This window comes from Belonocnema kinseyi, chromosome 4 (genome assembly GCF_010883055.1).
Source record: "Belonocnema kinseyi isolate 2016_QV_RU_SX_M_011 chromosome 4, B_treatae_v1, whole genome shotgun sequence".
Classification (NCBI taxonomy): Eukaryota; Metazoa; Arthropoda; class Insecta; order Hymenoptera; family Cynipidae; genus Belonocnema; species Belonocnema kinseyi.
The window spans coordinates 85,170,191-85,186,798 of NC_046660.1; the positions used below are offsets into that span (position 1 = coordinate 85,170,191).

The following is a 16,608-nucleotide window of genomic DNA, read 5'->3' on the forward strand; positions in this document are numbered from 1 at the left end:
TGGATGTGATAGAGATTTTTCAGATTGATCCAGAATTCTCGTGCTATTTATGTAAATTACACGTTCGTTCCGCAACACTGCTCCGACCCAGGTTGCTGATCAATCTCTCTAGCAATCACCCCAAGCGAAGAACCTCACGAAGCCGTTAAATTATCTATTTTCTTTGTTTCAGGCGTCGTTCACTCTACTGACACTCTTTTTATTAACTATTTTCCGCCATACTTTCCTGTCCCGGCATACTTCTCTAGCTTCTTTTATGTCCATGCATTTTTTCATGCAGGCTCTCGTGTTTCTGTGACTTCTTATGTCTCTTCTAAGTAGGGTCTCATTCACACATTCTAACCATTCTTTCCGCGGTCTACCTCTGGGCACGTTGCCATTTATATATATATCGACATCGAATTTTCACAACTTTTTTTAATCAACTTTAATAATTGTTTATTACAATAGAATTTTATTCAAATTTTAAGAAAAAATTGCAATTTTCATTATCTTTGCAATATCTTTTTCTTTAAATGTACAAGATGCCATCATCCTGGAATATTTAATAAAGAATTCCGATAGCTTTTATACTCAAGCAATCATAGAAAAACTTTGATTCTCAAATAAAGAATAAAAAGAGCATACAGTAGAAGAAAGTAGCTCTTGCGACAGAAGAAAAAAATTCCCATTCCTAAATAAAATTACTGGGGTTTTCACGATTTTTCCCAATTAGATAAAATTCTTCGGGTTTTTCGATTTCCCAGTCCACTCGACACCCTGTAATCCTGTATGTTGTATTTTTCATGAAAGTCTCTCAAATTTATCTTCCCTACATCTAAAATACCCTTTTTTATCGATAAAATATAAATAAAGTTGAAAATGCTCGTTTCCAATTAAGGGTCATCCATAAATTACGTAACACTTTTTTAAAATCATTTTTTACATTTTTACATAATTTTTGGACATATTTCCAGCAGCAGCTCCACGATGACCAATGGGTATTAAGACTCATTATCTGGATTTTTATATATAGAAAAACGATCTAGGTATATTAAGATGTGACATCTTGATATATAAATTCAATATTCAGGTAGTAAAACTTGAAATATTAAAATATCCTAATATTAAGCTGTAATATCTGTAATCTATATAATTAATATTAATATCAATATCAAGAATTTAATATCATCTTAATATGTAGAACATTGCACTATATTTAAAAATTCAGATATTGAGTTTTCATATACATTTTTCCGATTTTTCTGCGTGTTATTAAATATAATTTAGTTACTTACTACTCGATACACCTGAATGAGTTTGTTGCATATTTTCAAATGTATATATTTTTCCTATTAAATTAAAATAACAATAAAAATGGAATATTAATACTTGAGGAATGTTTTTTAAAAATAAGTTTGAATATTTTTTTAAAGTTCAAAGAGTATAATTTTTAAATTTTGCGGAAAGATGTGCCAGTCTAATTGGGCTAGCGTCGGAAGTAAACTTCAGCCTGATTAGTGCAGTTGATGAAAGAATTAATATGGCCGCTATTGATTTGAGTAAACATAACCCATTTTCAAATTTATTATCTAGAACATATTTAAAAAATATGAAGAAAAACAAAAAAATGTGTTCAACATGCTTAGAATTTGACCAAAACCGGGATTTATAAATTATAACAGTGCGAATGTGCTAAAAATTGACATATGGGTAGTGACAAATTTTTTCGCCAGCTGTCAGGTGGATACTTCGTTAGTCAATGTAGCCATTATATAACATTATTCTGATTGGTTCCGCATTTTGCAGAATGTGGCGTTTCAAGGTCACATATTTTTTTCAATAGGGTTTTTCGATACATTTTTCAATATATTTTTTGTATCAAAAATAAACTATGCGAAAATTTGATTAAATGTACTCAATGTTTTTAAATTGTATGCAACAGTTAAAAAATTATTATTTAAAATTCGTGCAACAACCCCATTATCAAGTAATTAGAAGATATACACATGAAGAGAAAGACAAATTTAAAAATATGGAACATGCAACAAGGAAATCATACGTCTTGAAAATTATAACGTATACAAAAATTTTGAATCTAGTAGAAAAGTGTCATAAGAAACTTAATATTTTACCATTTTTTTAATTACTAGTAAATGTCTTCAATTAGTTAACATTTTTTATGTTTCCGAAGTTCGTTAGAAAACTGTTTATTTCGGATTCATTTAGTAAATAGTTCTTTATTCTATACATAATAACTGGTAGATTGGATTACGAATTTTTCTACATTTTTTTACTTTTAGTAAGTTACACATGAAATGAAATAACCTGCACATTTTGAGTAATGATTGGGATCATAATAATTGCTAAAAAATGTAATAAAACAGGGTAATACCATCTTCTGAAATATTTTATCAAATCACTCAACATAACATTTTTAATAAAAAATTAGAAAATTTAAACCCTTTACTGAATAATTTAGATACTTTTTCATTCCTATTTAATCTGTCGTGAAATCTAGAAAAGCAGATCACCAATTGTAAGGGTGTGTTAATAAATTGTGCAAAGCCAGATAAACATAAAAATTTGTAATTACTAATTTCAAAAATTGTAACAAAAAAGTTTTGGTTTATGAATATTCTTCTCTTGCATCTATTACATTCTCAACAAAGTAGTTACAATTTTCAACCAAAAATATTAATTTTCTTACCCAGATGATTTTTCCACAAAAATATTTAGTTTAAAAGCTAAAAAGTCGAATGTTTTAAAAAACAGTTGAATTTTAAACACGAAAGTAGCACGAAAGATAACTTTTGTACCAAAAACGATCAATTTTCAAACCATGAAAAGGATTTTTGTATCCAAAAAGACGAATTTTTAACAAAACTGTTGAATTTTCCACCAAAAAATATGACTTTTTAATAAAATAGTTAATTGTTTAACCAAACGTTGTATTTAAAAAATTATTAAACTTCAAACAGAAACTATTGTATTTGATTAAATTTTTTCTGAAAAAAGATCTTCACCTTTCGCTCCAATAGGAATCGAATCGCAGAACTTCCGATTGCCGGTCTGGGGCTCTCCCATTAATCTACTAGAGGGATCGAGAGAAAAATTATTTTTCAGAAATACACGCATTATCATGACAGGTGTTACAAGTCAATTTTTTCGAGGAATTTGTATTATATATTATAATTAGACATCTGTATTTGAGCGAAAGCAGAAGATCTTTTTCAGAAAAAATTTAATTTAAAAAATGTTTAATTTATAGCTCCATCTAGTCTGTAAAAGACGTTAAGAAATTCAGTTATTCTCTTATGATAATACAGATTCGTTGAAACAGTTGTATTTTCAAGCCAACACGGAGAAAAATAGATGTTAGCGATTTAACTATGGGATAGAAATCCAGATACAGAAGTAGAGCATCCGTAGATATTAAAAAGAAGATTTTAACTGACAATATCCAAGATATTAAAGGGCAGAATCAAAGATATTCAAGAAATATTTTTTGATTATGCAAAAATTTCCTGTAGAGCATGCCATTTTCTATAAAATGCAAAAGAATGTTAATATCGTAGTCCTCTGTTTTGAAAATCCGAATACTCAAACATTCGCCTTTTGGAATAATAATGCGATTTTTGTGTTAAACAGATAACACACTGTTCAAGGCTAATATGAAAGATGCCTGTAGCTGAGTCTTCATTTTTTTGAGAAAATTATAACATGTCCAAAATCATTTAATCCATTTTCCACCAAAACTTATACTGCAATAGACATCCGAAAAACCACAATACACACGATGAAAGCTCAAGATACAGACAAAATCTTTTGTCGCCACGCCACACGTCAGCGACCTTGCTCCGATAAAATGTTGCTTTTTTAATATCTTAGATATTAACTGTTAATATCACATATTTTATACTTTCAATATAAACAGATGTTGCCCTTTAATATTTTGTATGTTGAATAGAAGATATTAGATAGTATGCCGTAATATCTATATATTATGGTTAAATATCCAAGTTTTTAATATCTGCTTTTCAATATCTATTTTTCTCCGTGAAGAAAGATAAATGTTAATTTTTAGCAAAAATTTTGAATTTAAACAAAAAAATTGAATTCTTGATCAAATTAATTAATTTCCAATGAAAAGAGATACATTTAAGCGAAAAATGAGACAAAAGGGAAAAAGAGGAGAATAGGAGAAAAAGTGTATGAAGTCTTCCTACAGCGTTGACCTCTTAAAAAATATTAGGTAAGAGTATCGATTCCCCACCCCTTCCCATATAACAGATCGTAAAATTTGCCCTCCCACCCCCTCAAACTAAAAAGCTGTTACGTAATTTATGAATGGTCCCTTATATTATAATCGACCTGATATTTGATATTACATACGTCATTAGCAGCGGACGGAGGATCATCATCAGACATAACGCACCCTACAAAATCAACTAATTGTTGTTGTTGCTTCTCAGGTTCTACTGAAGTTTCGATCTCGTGAATGCCACATGCCTGAGCCATGTTTCCATCGGACTCACGTTGTCCATGTTGGCTATCAAATTTCCAGGAACCATCAATTGCTCTCCGATGCTAGCGATTTCATTAGTTTCATTTAGATGTTCAAATTCAGTTAAATTAGAAAAAAAGAATACAAAAAAAAAAAAATTCCAAACTTTCTGACTTGAAACTCGATAGTGGATAATATTGCTGTTCGAATTAAAATGATACAGTAATGATATTGTTTGTTCAGGTCGAGTTTTGCATTGCCACGTATTAAAGAATAGGGTGTGCCAAATTGCATAAATGTGAAAATTACACTTTTGATTTTTAGTGATTAACCCCGCCTCCATTTGTTCGTTATTCGGAAAAAGAAATTCCCTATTTTTGTAATTGGTCAACATTAAACAATGCCCCCGGGCTGTTAAAATTAAAATGGGGTTTTAAATTGAAAAAGCTCAGTTTAAAAAATGGAAAAAGAAGTACTTTTTATCAACTTTTTCTGTAAATTAAAGTCTTCTTTTAAACTCATTTTCAATTGTTTAAAAAATTATCATTGGTCTAAATATCCTTTTTCCTCTGTAAATGATGAAAAGTAATAATTCTTTTATAGCATTTTTCGCAATTATTTAAACGATTTTCATTTGTTTAATTAATGTTTACGCGGTAAATTTTGAAAAGTTAATATTTAATGGAAATATCGACGCACATAATGAATGCTAAGACTGCTTTTTTTTGAAGATTTGTTGCAATTATTTAAATAATTAATAATCATTCCCTTGCGCCCTTTAATAGAAAAGGTAAAGAAAATTATAATGAAAAAAATTTATTTTTATTATGATTAAATATCATAATGTCCATCAGACGTATTTCATCCCGGAGGTCTCAATCAATATAAAACTGATAATACATCTTTCATTTTATTAAAGTATAGTTAAAATATAAAAATACGCTTGAAATACACTTCTAAATCCCTAAATACTGATTTCAAGAAAAATTAATCTTTTTCACGAAGACTGGGACAACGACTCGGCAGATTTGGAAATCACGATAACTGGGACATGAGTGCTTTTTTACTTTTAATTGTTTATAAATGAAAAGTAATAATAAATATAATGTGAAAACAATTTTTATAATATTCTAAGATGTTTAATGCTTCAATCAGTACCAATTATTTTCTAAATAATACTTCAAAAAAAAACTTGTCACTCATTGAATTAAAACACTTAATGTTGAACAAATACAAAAAAATACCGGCTTAGCATGATTTTGACATAAAACTGCTATTTTGCACTTTTTGGAAAATTTTCCTGGAATAATAAGAGGGGGATGGGGGGGGGGGACAAAAGAAGAAGTTATTGGGTGAAATTTATTCTCTGAATGCTCTTTTTGAGATGACTAAACTTTATATATTAAAAAGTTTAAAAAACAAGTACTTCTTCCTCACATATTTTCGAAATATAGTTTTTCCCATTTAAAACCTCTTATTGATTTCAAAAGCTCGAGGGCATGGGTTCGTGTTGAACAATTACAAAAAAATTGAGAACTTAATTTTTCGGAAAACGAACAAATTGGAGGGTATCTATCACCATAAATCAAAAGTCGAATTATTGAACCACCTTATCCACGGTTTCCCGAGCATAAAACAATGATTAAAAAATGTCTTGTTTGCAGAGTTTTTAAATTGTCTTGAGTTTCAATTTTTTTAAATATTTCTTAGGACAAAAAATTTGTTACATTTTTTGCGGATGTCAATCAACAATTCCCTGTTTTCGGAAAAAATTCTTAACGCACCTGTGTAAATAGAATAATTTTTTCAAGTACTTGAAAACTTTCCAGTGATAAAAATGCACCAGAAAAAATTGCTTTTGTTGTATCGATTTTTAATTCCAGAACTTTTTATTATATATAAACTATACATAATTTTTTTGCCTGGGTTTTCACATAAAAAAAAATAAAATAAGTAGGCGAATCCTAAAAAAAATTTTACAATTTGGCAAACCCTAGCAGACTATCTTGATAAAAAATGTTTAATTTGAAAGAATAAAATAAGGAAACGAATTTATTAAACAGAACGTGATCCACATTGTCACGTTTAATCGATTCTCGGTTACGAGGCTGAGTACCTATAACCGCATGCATAAATTGAAGTTTGGAATTTATTTTCTGCCTTGCAACAAATGCTTGAAAATTCAGAGTCTTCTGAGAGGATGAATAAGAACCTCAAGGACAATATGTTTTATTCAAAATATTATGCAACCAAGACGATCAACATACAAAAAAGTTAAGAAACCATTTAATAATTAATTTGGCGGTGGCTGTACTGAAGCTTTGGTTAACGAATAGCCGGATTTTTAATTACGAATACCCAGAGATGGAAAAGAAGCTATAAGTCTCGAAATTTTGATACATTTGTTTAAATAAATGATTAAAATCCAATTATTATTATCAGATTACAGAACTAAACTATTTGAAAAAACGAACCGTGGCTAATCCATAAGGAATGAAGGAGATCGAGATATGATCTTTAAGATCTCGATAGGTTGGAATGATTTGCATCTTTACAAATTCTTTACTGTATGGACATAACGCCTCGTAATAAAGTTCCACATTAATTATGGTTTTCGACTGGCGAGTCGATTGGTCAGCTGAAACCTAAAAGAATAAGAAAATATTTCAAAATTTTAGCAGAGTTTCTATTTTATTAATTCCCCTTTTTACCCCTATGATTAAATAAGATCCCGCTTTCCCCCTTTTTCTCTTTAAATGTATGATATATGAAAACTACAAGACGGGTCCTTTGCTTATTGTCATTCTCATCGAGATTCTCATGACTTCATTTGAATTATTGAATTACGCGGGAAATTCTCTGAAATTAATAAATTACGTAACTATAAGCACCATTATTCATTGAACATCTTCATAATTATTTTATTCAAAAATATAACATGCTACCGCGGGTAGTGAAAGATAATATTTAAACACTAAAATAAATTACTTATAAATAAATTAAGTGTACAAAATCATAAAATGAAGGGCTGCAATACAGATAAACAAATTTTTTTTAGCAAAAATGGGTTTATCGCATGAAAAAAATCTTAAAATTTTAAATACACATTGCGGTAACGCGATTTTTTTTAAATGTCGTTTTTGATATAATAACTTAAGAGAAGTATTTAAAATGTTAGGTACAATTTAGTCACAACTTTAGCGTAATAATTACTTTTTAAAATCTTCAACGCTGATATTTCTTGCAATCATTATCATTTAAATTTCATGAAAAAGTATTTATTATGCATTTTTTTCTGTGGATTTTTAGGAAAAAATATCTGTAATACTGTGATATCGCGATCTTCAATTTTCATTTTTCCAGGACATAATCATTTCTGTGAATCAAACACATTTAGCTTATTGTAAATTATGATTTACTAACCCCATACCTCGAGAGCTAGCATTTATTTTTAAAATAATTGAAAATCCGATCTAATTATACTTATTTAAGGACCACGGTTTAATTGAAGCAGGGAAAGTGGAACGGTGTTAAGTCCACTTTTTGACGAATTCGATATTTCTTCCAAAAATATCAATCTAAAATTTAGTATTTAGTATTTAAATTATTCAAATAATTTATAATTTTAAAGAATATAAACTAAATGAATGAACTATAATGTTGTAATACTACAAATATTGATTTTTACTGTTAAATAATTTTCTTTGTTTGTGAAATAAATAAAAATATATATTTCGATGATGACTTTCTTAACAATTTCTTAACGATTTTTACTGTCTGTCCGTTCGACCGTCAGTAAACACGATAACTCTCGAAAAAATGAACGGATCAGATTGATCTTTAACACGCTTTTTTTACGTCCTAAAATAAAGCACGAGTTCGTTAACCAGGCATTTTAGATAAAAATTCAAAAAGTGAGCACATTTTGAAAATTTTTGAGACCAATTTTTCTCTGAATTTGAAAATTCTATGTACGGATATTTATAGTATTAAAAAATACGAACAATTTATCCTACTGACTTTTTTCAATAAAAAAAATCCTCAGAGTTATAGTATTTTCAAAATTTTTTAAATTAATTGAAATTCGAAATTTTAAGGCAAACAACGCAAGTATGAAAAAAAGTCAAGAAAAGAAAAAAATTGTTTTTGAAAGCACTATAAGATCATCATAACAAGTTTTTGGATTTTCTTGGAAAATCGAAAATTAAAAATTTTATTTCACAAATAATAATGAAAAATCAAAATTTCCATTACGTGGTCCAACTATGGCGGATACGAAAAAAATGAATTACAAAAATTGTGATCCCAAAAAAGATCCTTTTGCTATGATCTATAAAATGAAATTGAGTTGTTGGCAATAAAAGCACATGTATACATTAGGTGAGTTTTAGGTGAGTATACATTAGGTTCAAAAATGAACTGGCAAATTTTTCTTTCGAATTTTAATTATGCTTATTGTCCAGAAATTTGTCCGAATCTTTTACATTTTATTGAGAGGATCCGCAAGCCCCATGACGCTTAACACGTATTTTTGATAATAAAAGAAGACGCTTTTGTAAATTTTATTCAGATATTAGAATAGTCAAGATAAAACTCAACATTTCTCTTCACAATTAGCTACAGATGACAAATAAATATTTACTTTCTTAAACATCAACCCCATTGGCTGTTTTATAGGTTCCCAAAAAACACTAATGGTGAAGAAAAATTGGGGTTTGCCAATTTCAGACGCTGTAATTATAATTTTTTGCGTGGTTTTTAATACAAATTATTTCTAGAAAATAAAATATTACTTTCTACTGATGATTAGACGTTTACGTAAATGGTTTATTCAATTTATTATTATTTATAATAATATTATGGTATAATAATAATAGGAATTTGTAGTTTTTTCTATCTTTTTTTTTTTTAACTTTTTGTCCACTTTCCAAATAGAGTGAGGTAATAATTCAAGTTAAAAATAACAAGTCAACATTATGCTTGAATAATGTTAGAAAGTTGCGGTTACTTCCGAAATAATCAACTTTTTTTTTACTTTTTTTTAAATTAATAAAATTTAAGAATCATAATTGTTTGAATAAATGATTATTGTTTATTATTATTCCGCTACTGTTTAATATGCTGTTGGCAGATCTAGAGGAGAAGCTAAAGAGGAAAGGAAAAGGGGGACGATATTGGGTAACAGCAAAATATACTCTCCAGCTTATGCGTATGACGTAGTTTTGTTAGCAGACAACGAGAAGGGGATAAATCTAATGATGAGAATTTTTAAAGAGTATGTGGTAGCAAAGGATCTGACGGTGAACGTAGAGAAGACAAAGGTGATGTCTTTCAGAAAGAGAAACACCATAATAGATTACGTTTGGAAGATGAACGGACAAATAGTGGAAAGAGTGGAGGAATTTTGTTACTTAGGTTTTTGGTTTGAGGCAGGACGGGGAAACAAGCTGCAGGTGAGGAAAAGAATTGAATGTGCGAGTAAAGTAATGGGCCAAGTATGGGGCATAGGAAAGAGAAGGTTTAAGGACGATTGGAGAATGAGGGTCTGGTTGTTTGATGCGTTGGTTTGGGCGGTGTTGTGTTGTGGAGTGGAGATTTCGGGATGGAAGGAACATAGGAAAGTAGAGAGCATGCATGAGCGATTTTTGAGATGGGTAATGGGGGTTAGCCAGAGTTGCCCAGGATACATGTTAAGAGAAGAGTTAGGAAGAGGAAATATGGTTACTAGACAAATTAAGAGAGCATGGAGGTTTGAAGAGAAGCTAAAAAGGGGAGAGGGAAGTAGAATTGCACAAGCATATTTCGGCGAAATTAGGAACAACGAAGCGAGAGGTAATTTGGGGAATTCAAAATGAGAGGAAGAAAGGAGAAAAATGAGAAGGGTGTGTAATATTCGAGAAGAGATTTCGGAGTGGCAGGATATAGAGTTAGAGCTATTACTTAAACAAGGAGAAGAGAGATGGACAAAGATAATAGACTCGAGGCACAATAGATGGTATAGGATGGTCAAAGGTTTGACGGAACCAGAATATCTGCAAAAAATAAAAAAGGAAGAAAAATGGAATAGGGTTGTACGATTCAGAATGGAGAAGGAGTGAGTACTTGTAGATATTGGATGGATGAAGAGAAGAATCTATGTAGAGTATGTGGATTCGAAGTGGAGTCATGGGCATATGTTTTAGAGAGATGCACAGGAGAGGAAGATGGGCAGTTGAATGTTGTTGAGTTTGTAAGGTGGATTTTGAATGGTAATGGACAGGGAGTGATGTGGATGAAGAAAATGGAAGAAATAAGGGAAAGTAAGGAAATAGGGCAGGCCAAACGGTGGAGCCTGAAAAAGGAATTTAAAAACCAAAGTTAAATTTAAAATCGTGGAAAATGTTTGTTTTTATGGGAAAAGGAAACGGAAGCCCTGGAAGATCGCACATTACTAGAATTATTACTTTTATTTTTTGTTGTTATTATTTAATTTTATTTTTTAAGTAAGGCGAAACATTAGTAGATAAGTAGCGGTTAACTTAGATTAAGGATGGAATGTAAAGTTTATGTACAGGGAGCGGAGGCCGTCAAACCTGTAAATGGGAGAGTTTAATACATACATACATACTAGATGAAGTTTTTCAGAAATTTTCCACTTTTTATCAACTTTTCTATTATTAAGGTAATAATTAATTTAATTTAACAATCTTAACTGTTTAAACAATTTATTATTGTTTATAAGTATCTTCTCTTAGATACTTGCTAGAATGTTCCAGTTTTTTCTAACATTTTAAACTTTGCTTTGGCTTTTTAGTTATAAATAAATAAAATAATAAAAGTTATAAACCATAATGAATTTCTTTAAACAATTATGATTGTTAACGAGCATTACTTTTATTTATTATCTTACTACGTAAAAAGTGGACGAAAAATATAAAAAAAAGGTGAAAAACTGCAACTGTCTAGCATTGATTTAGGCAGTGACAACCGCAGTCCCCGCGTGCCTCGCGCAGCTCCTGTTACACCTACCTGCAGCGTGGCGACAATTCTCGGAAGGGCTATAGAAGGGAAGGCTATTGGAGGGTTTCACTGTAATTTGTTTGAAAAATTATATAAGTTTACTTGAATTAATTAACACCTCACTCTAACCGAAGAGTGGACCGAAAGTGCAAAATTGTAGAAAAAACTCTAGCTCTATGATTATTCTAAGCTAAGAAAATATTATTATAAATAGTAATAAATGATTTAAACATATATTTATGCTTAATTTAATTGACTATTGCTTTGATCTAAATGAAGACTTAAAAATAACTTGAAGAATTCGGAGAATATCGTGACTTTCACACTATTATAAAGCATGCTCTGCCACGAAAAATAAAGTTCTGTGCGAGGTTAAAGAGAGCTTTTCAGTCCTTGTTTTTCCTCGAAAATTGCGAATTTGGAAATAAGTAGGCTTCTGCGAGCATTAAAGAGGCTTTCGCGATATCCTAAACTCCCCCCCCCCCCGTGCTTGTCAAACCGAGTTCGCGCTGATGATTTTAGTGTATTGAACGAGCTAAGACACTTTTATGTTCGCGGAAGCCTACTTATTTCCGATTTCGCAATTTTCGAGCGTTTTCGAAGAAAAACGAGGCCTGAAAAGCTCTCTCCAACCTCGCGCAGAACTCTATTTTTCGTGACAGAGCATGCAGGGAGGACTTGACGAGTATTATGATTTTGCTCTGGGTAATGTATTATTTTATGCATTGCAAAACAATTTGTATTTAAAAGAAAAGCGAAAAAAAAATCATAATTAGCACAGAAACCTTGCAAAACCAAATTTTTCACTTATTGGGGTTTTTCAGGACCCAATAAAAGAGATTGATGAGGGTAATGTTTAAAAAATAATTATTCATTTAAATTCTATAGCTAATCGTAAAGAGAAATGTTGAGTTTCAACTCAATTCACCTAATATTGAAGAGTTTGAATAAATGCATGAAATTCTTAGAAAAAATCCCTAATATAATCACATGATAACAACGTAGTAAGTACTTACTATTTGAATGAATATAGACGCTAAGCTTACTATTTTCGCGATGGACACTTGGTAGCACTTCATGGTTTCGTTAATCCGTAATTAGCGAAAGTGTAGGAAGTTTGTGTGATCACTCTATAGTGGAACTGCTCAGAAAAGTGTAGAAAATATAAAAAAAAGAAAAAAATAGGGTGGGGGGCTATACCGACTTAAGATAATCTATACTTCGGAAAATTTTTACAACTTCGTCCATAAATGACGTCACGTTATTATTTTCCACTCCCCCGCCCTCACCACATTCTCTATTCCACATTGCAACCAAAAAGAAAGATACTCACAATTGACCCCCCACCACCACCCACCCGAATGCATGACGACTGACAACATTTATGTACGAAATCTTATCTTCTTCGAGGCAAATTTATTAACTTTCTGTCGTTTATGAATTCATCAAAAATAGTCAGCTTTTGAATATTCCATTGTTTAGATTTTTTTTAATTTTCATTTAAGCAATTTTAATTTAAATCTAAACTTTAGAACTACTTAGGGGATTTACATAAATTATACGCACAGTGGGGGTTGGGGTAAAGATTTATTTATGCTGTCTTATTTATGCGTCGTAAAAACCATTTCTTTCGTAAGTTAACTTCAAGACTGAAAATCACTAACAAAGAAAAGATAAACATATTTTATTTTGAAAAGAATTTGCCAGCGTAGATCTTGTGCATTAAATGTAAAAAAATATATGTTACTGTATTGATAATTGTAAAATTAAACTGTTTTTCTGAAATTTTCAACCCCCCGCCCCCCTGTGATATAGTGTGATATTTTCTCCGACCCCACACAATCTTACGAGTTTTCATAAACTTAAAAAATGAAATTTTTGGATCACAATAAGTTTTTACTTTTATAAATTTAGATTCATTTTTATAATTAATTTAGGACCTCACATACTGTGCAGTCGGAAACATTACTTACAAAGCAAATATTCCAGTTTTCTAACCTAATACTTGTTAAAGTATTCAAAATTAAATTCAATGTTCATTTAAAAATTTGGTTGAAAACTTCACTGTTTTGTAGAAAATTTGGTAGAAACTCAACTATTTGGTCGAGAGTTGAACTACTTTGTTAAAAATTAATTCTTTTAGTTGAAGATTCATCATTTTACTTAAAAATGCATTGCTTACGTTGAAAATTAACCAATTTTGTTAGTAGTTTTTTCTTAGTGAAAATTACTTTTGCAAGTGAAAATGTAACTGTTTTTGATTTTGATTTGATCCATTGTTAAGTTCATATTTAATTAAAAATTCATGTATTTTGTTAACAATTCGTTTTTCTTGGGTACAAAATTAATACTCTTGGTTAAAAATAAATTTCTTGGTTAAAAATGTCAATGTTTGGTTAAAAAAAGATCTGTTTTAGTTGAGGATTCAAGTATTTATTTAAACATTCGTTTTTCTAGCCTGAATTCAACTGTTTCTGGTTTTAAAAAAATGTTCTTGCGTTAAAAAATGAAGTATTAGATTTTTTGCTTAAAATTCAATTTTTTAGGTTGAAAATTCAATTAATTGGTTGAAAGCGTTGAAAATATGACTACTTTCTTCGAAATTAGTTTTTTGTTTGTTAAAATTTCATAATTTTGGTTAAAAATTTAACTATTTGTTTAAAAATGAAAACTTGTTTAGATTACAAATTTTTTGTAGAAAATTTGTCTTTTTAATTTAAAAATTCTACAATTTGGTAGAAAATTTAACTGTTTTGTAGAGAATGCGTTTTTTAAAATACCAAAATTCACTTTTTTAAATGAAAATTTCACTTTTCCCATTTGGATTAAAAACTGCTGCATTTTGTTGAAAATTCGTCCTTTTTAATGGAAAATTAATCTTCTTCGTTGAAAATCCAACTACTTGGATAAAAGTTGGTGAATATTGTTAAGAATTCGTATTAAAAAAAAAAAATCTTTTTGGTTGAAAATTAATTTTTCGGTTAGTAATTCAATTATTAAGTTAATTATTTTACTCTATTGTAGAAACGTCCCTTTGGCTTTTAAATTTAATATTTTGAATGTATTTTTTTCTTTATTGATAAAAAATTCTTTCTTAATTGAAAATTCAACTCTTTTTAAAAATTTGTCTCTTTTTTTTAAAACTTAGCTTTTTAGGTAGAAATTTAAACTTTCTTTTTGTTAAAAATGCAACAGCTTGGTTGAAAATAAATCTTTTTTGGTCGAGGATTAAATTATTTTATTCCAAATGCGTCTTTTTTGTTCAACTTAACTGTTTTTGATTAAAAATTAAAATCTTCGCTCCGTTAAAATATCTACTATTACTTTTTTACATTCTCATCATTTATGATTGAGAAAGTATTAGAAATGTCCGAAATTTGACACCATAGTTTTTTAACGGAACTCCACCTTTTGAGACCCCTGAATCCGAAAATCAAGCTTTTACGATGGCGTCTGTCTGCCCGTCCGTCCGCCATTTTTGATAAAAATTCAAAAAGTGAGCGCATTTTTATATATTTATAGTATTAAAGTGGACAAACAATTTTATCATTATATTTATTAGCATTTTCAAAATTTTTTAAATGAACCGAAATTCAAAATTTTAAACCAAACAACGCACGATATGAAAAAAGTCAAGAGAAAAAAAACATTGCTTTTTAAAAGCCCTATAAGTCTGTCATAACAAATTTTTGAATTTTCTTGGAAAATCGAAAATGCAAATTTTGATTGCACAAAAAAATAATGAAAAATAAAAAATTCCATTTTATAGTCAAACTACGTAGGATACGATAAAAGGTGAATTAACAAAAATTGTTATGCCAAAAAAGATCTACAATCCTATTAAGAATCACTTTTTGAAAGGACGCGTACTTTTTGGTTTATTCGTGAAAAGTAACATCGAAAATAAAAAAATAAATAAAATTTGTCGAAAAATGACGAAAGTTACGAAAAAAAAAGATTGAACAAAACCGGTTTACAAATGTCTGTCGAAAATCGAGCGCGCAGCATTCGTGTCACGATGAGAATGTGTACCTCTAAGCCTATAGAGCTTTGAGAAACTTAATTTTTGACTATACTTAATTAAGTAGACAATTCACAATATGAAGACGCATATAAATACTGCCATCTAAAAAATTCCTTAGACTCACGCCCTAGACGCGCTCAAACTGGCGAGCGAAGCGAGCCGCGCGCGATGAGAATGTGCCCGCGAAACAGGCAGATTTTTAGCTGAAAATTCATCTCTTTTGGTTGAAAATTCAACTACTTTGTTGAAAGTAGAACTGCTTTGTTAATTCATGAGAAACAAGACGATTTTACTAAATCCCTCTCTCTCCAAATTGCCTCATGTGGTTTTTTGATGACCTAACTAATAGACTGACGAACAAAATGTAGTCGGTCGAAATTACGTAAGTACTTACTAACCTTACTGATTTACGAATGACCCCTTAGGAAGCGTCCATTATTTACGTAAGGCTTCATAGGGTACGAAAGGGGAGGATGGAGGAGAAAAGCTTACGAATCCTTAATCAGGATGAATATAAAGCATTTCTTACGTAACTTTCTCCAATTAATTTGACACTCTGTATACCTACCTATTTTGATGCGCTGATCACGAATATGATAGTGAAATTGAAAAAAATTATGAAAGTCATGGTTGTTCGAATTTGCCTCACTGAGTACAAAAAATGTTGGAAAAGTTTTCCAACTTATCTAAAGCGCCTTCCTTCATCATTGTATTTTTATGCACTGATTACGAATATCAGAGTGAAAGTACCCACAAATTTGATTTTCATGCTGAAAACCGCATATGGAATCTCTCAAAAAAGTAATGGTTTTTCGAATTTATCTGGGAAACACAAACTATTTCGGTAAGGTTTTTAGACGAAAGTTGCATCGATAGGTCACGCTGGTAGAATGCTGCATCTTTGCAGACACATCTATCGACGAGCAGGTTCTCTCGACATCCGGCTAGGCCTTTCTTTGAGCCTCGTTGTTCATACATTTCTTGCCACACAGGTTCAAGCAACTCTATGTGCTGTACCCAGAATAATCCTGTTGTGAAGACATTCAAGACTCAATATTCCGCGACCCCCTTGACGGCGTGAGATGTACAGTCGCGGAAC

General features: G+C 30.3%; 1 protein-coding gene across 3 annotated transcripts in view; it reads right to left on the reverse strand.

Moving 5' to 3' along the window:
* Positions 1–16,608, reverse strand: part of LOC117171687 (gamma-interferon-inducible lysosomal thiol reductase-like) — a 28,533-nt gene that overhangs the window by 4,339 nt on the left and 7,586 nt on the right. The window contains exons 1-3 of one of the 3 annotated variants that reach the window (XM_033359216.1): positions 12,502–12,650; positions 6,961–7,131; positions 4,375–4,569 (exon numbers count right to left, since the gene is read on the reverse strand). In XM_033359216.1, coding sequence (XP_033215107.1) covers positions 4,375–4,569; positions 6,961–7,131; positions 12,502–12,564 — 429 coding nt within the window. In that variant the 5' untranslated portion in view covers positions 12,565–12,650. Of the gene's footprint in view, positions 1–4,374; positions 4,570–6,960; positions 7,132–12,501; positions 12,651–16,608 lie in introns of those variants that run through there. The other 2 variants (XM_033359217.1, XM_033359215.1) reach the window with 2 other exon arrangements.